A 1862-nucleotide genomic window follows, 5' to 3' on the forward strand; every position below is an offset into this window, starting at 1 on the left:
GCTCAGCAGGAGAGTGTGGAAACAGAGAATAAATCTGAAAAGAAGAAGGCTGGTGCTCCCTGACAGTGCTGCTGTGCTGAGACACTTTCCCCTCCACCTCTGCTCACAGGCATAGCCCTGCAGCTCCAGAGTGAGTTCCAGAGGAAAGATCTTGGGCAAACAAGTCGCTAGAAGGTTCTTTGTTTTGTTTAAAGAGACAGAGAGCACAGGTCCTCTTTTACAATGCCTGTGGGATTCACAAATTAAGACAGATGCATAATTAGAAACAGGAAAAATAACGACGCTTCTTTGTGGACAGCATTATGCAAAGAAAAACAATGACACAATCACAAACTCAAACAAAACCCAACAGAAAATACAGAATCTTGGCTTTCACTGTGATGAGTTACATTATGAGTGATTTCCAAAACAAGACGGTTTATTGCTTCTGAAAATCATCTGGTCACCAATTTCCAGACTGCATCCTTGAGCTCCTGGTTCCTCATGCTGTAGATGAGGGGGTTCAGTGCTGGAGGCACCACTGAGTACAGCACTGCCACCACCAGATCGAGAACTGGGGAGGAGATGGAGGGGGGTTTCAGGTAGGCAAACATGGCAGTGCTGACAAACAGGGAGACCACGGCCAGGTGAGGGAGGCACGTGGAAAAGGCTTTGTGCTGCCCCTGCTCAGAGGGGATCCTCAGCACGGCCCTGAAGATCTGCACATAGGACAGCACGATGAAAACGAAACATGCCAAAAAGGCAAAAGCACTAAACACGAGAAGCTGAAATTCCCTGAGGCAGGTGTCTGAGCAGGAGAGCTTGAGGATCTGGGGGATCTCACAGAAGAACTGGTCCACAGCATTGCCCTGGCAGAGGGGCAGGGAAAATGTACTGGCCGTGTGCAGCAGAGCATTGAGAAACCCACTGCCCCAGGCAGCTGCTGCCATGTGGACACAAGCTCTGCTGCCCATCAGGGTCCCGTAGTGCAGGGGTTTGCAGATGGCAACGTAGCGGTCATAGGACATGACAGTGAGAAGAGAAAACTCTGCTGCAGCACAGAAAAAGAAAAAAAAGACCTGTGCTACACATCCCCAGTAGGAGATGGCCCTGTTGTCCCATAGGGAATTCGCCATAGATTTGGGGACAGTGGTGGAGATGCAGCCAAGGTCGAGGAGGGCGAGGCTGAGGAGGAAGAAGTACATGGGGGTGTGGAGGCGCTGGTCACAGGCGATGGCGGTGATGATGAGGCTGTTGGCCAGGAGGGCAGCCAGGTAGATGCCCAGGAAGAGCCCGAAGTGCAAGAGCTGCAGCTCCCGTGTGTCTGCGAATGCCAGGAGGAGGAACTGGGTGATGGAGCTGCCGTTGGACATCTGCTGCCTTTGGGCATGCGGGCTATGCATGGAGGAAAGGACGCTGATAAGTTAGCGGAGATTTTTCTGAGCAAAATCAAGGCCATTTCCCATAGAAATCCCCCAAACTGCCCAGGAGGAGTCAGTTCTGTCCTACAGCAGGAGGTAATGTGGAACCTAGGCTGTTCTGAGATCAGATCCACTCATGATCTCAAAGAACTTTCCAACATTGCTTCTCCCAGATTCTCCGACAGCAGAGCAGAGCTTTGGGCCTTTTTTCTGTTTTGTCCTGCTGTCCCCCTCCACCTCTGAGCCATGTTTTTGAAGCAGAAATCCTTGGCGTTTCTACTGCGCTGAAAGTCATCCCTCATGTGTCCAGAGAGGGAAAAGGACCATCCCTTAGTGCAGAGTGAGGGGAGCTGGTCCCTGTGCCCTCGAGGCAGAGGCTGTGCTGGGTGGAAGAGGAGACAGGGGATTGCCCGCGGAAGGCATCGGCACTGCTGAGGGGAGCAGGGAGGTGCCCAAACCCCC

The 1862-nt window shown here is 52.4% G+C and overlaps 1 protein-coding gene across 1 annotated transcript; it reads right to left on the reverse strand.

Moving 5' to 3' along the window:
* Positions 1 to 434: 434 nt before the first annotated feature.
* LOC134509133 (olfactory receptor 14J1-like) lies at positions 435 to 1352 on the reverse strand. Its single transcript, XM_063321612.1, has one exon. It carries the CDS (start codon positions 1350 to 1352, stop codon positions 435 to 437), a length of 918 nt encoding a protein of 305 aa, XP_063177682.1.
* Between the last annotated feature and the right edge of the window lie 510 nt (positions 1353 to 1862).

Source organism: Chroicocephalus ridibundus, unplaced genomic scaffold, assembly GCF_963924245.1.
Source record: "Chroicocephalus ridibundus unplaced genomic scaffold, bChrRid1.1 SCAFFOLD_308, whole genome shotgun sequence".
NCBI classification, from domain to species: Eukaryota; Metazoa; Chordata; class Aves; order Charadriiformes; family Laridae; genus Chroicocephalus; species Chroicocephalus ridibundus.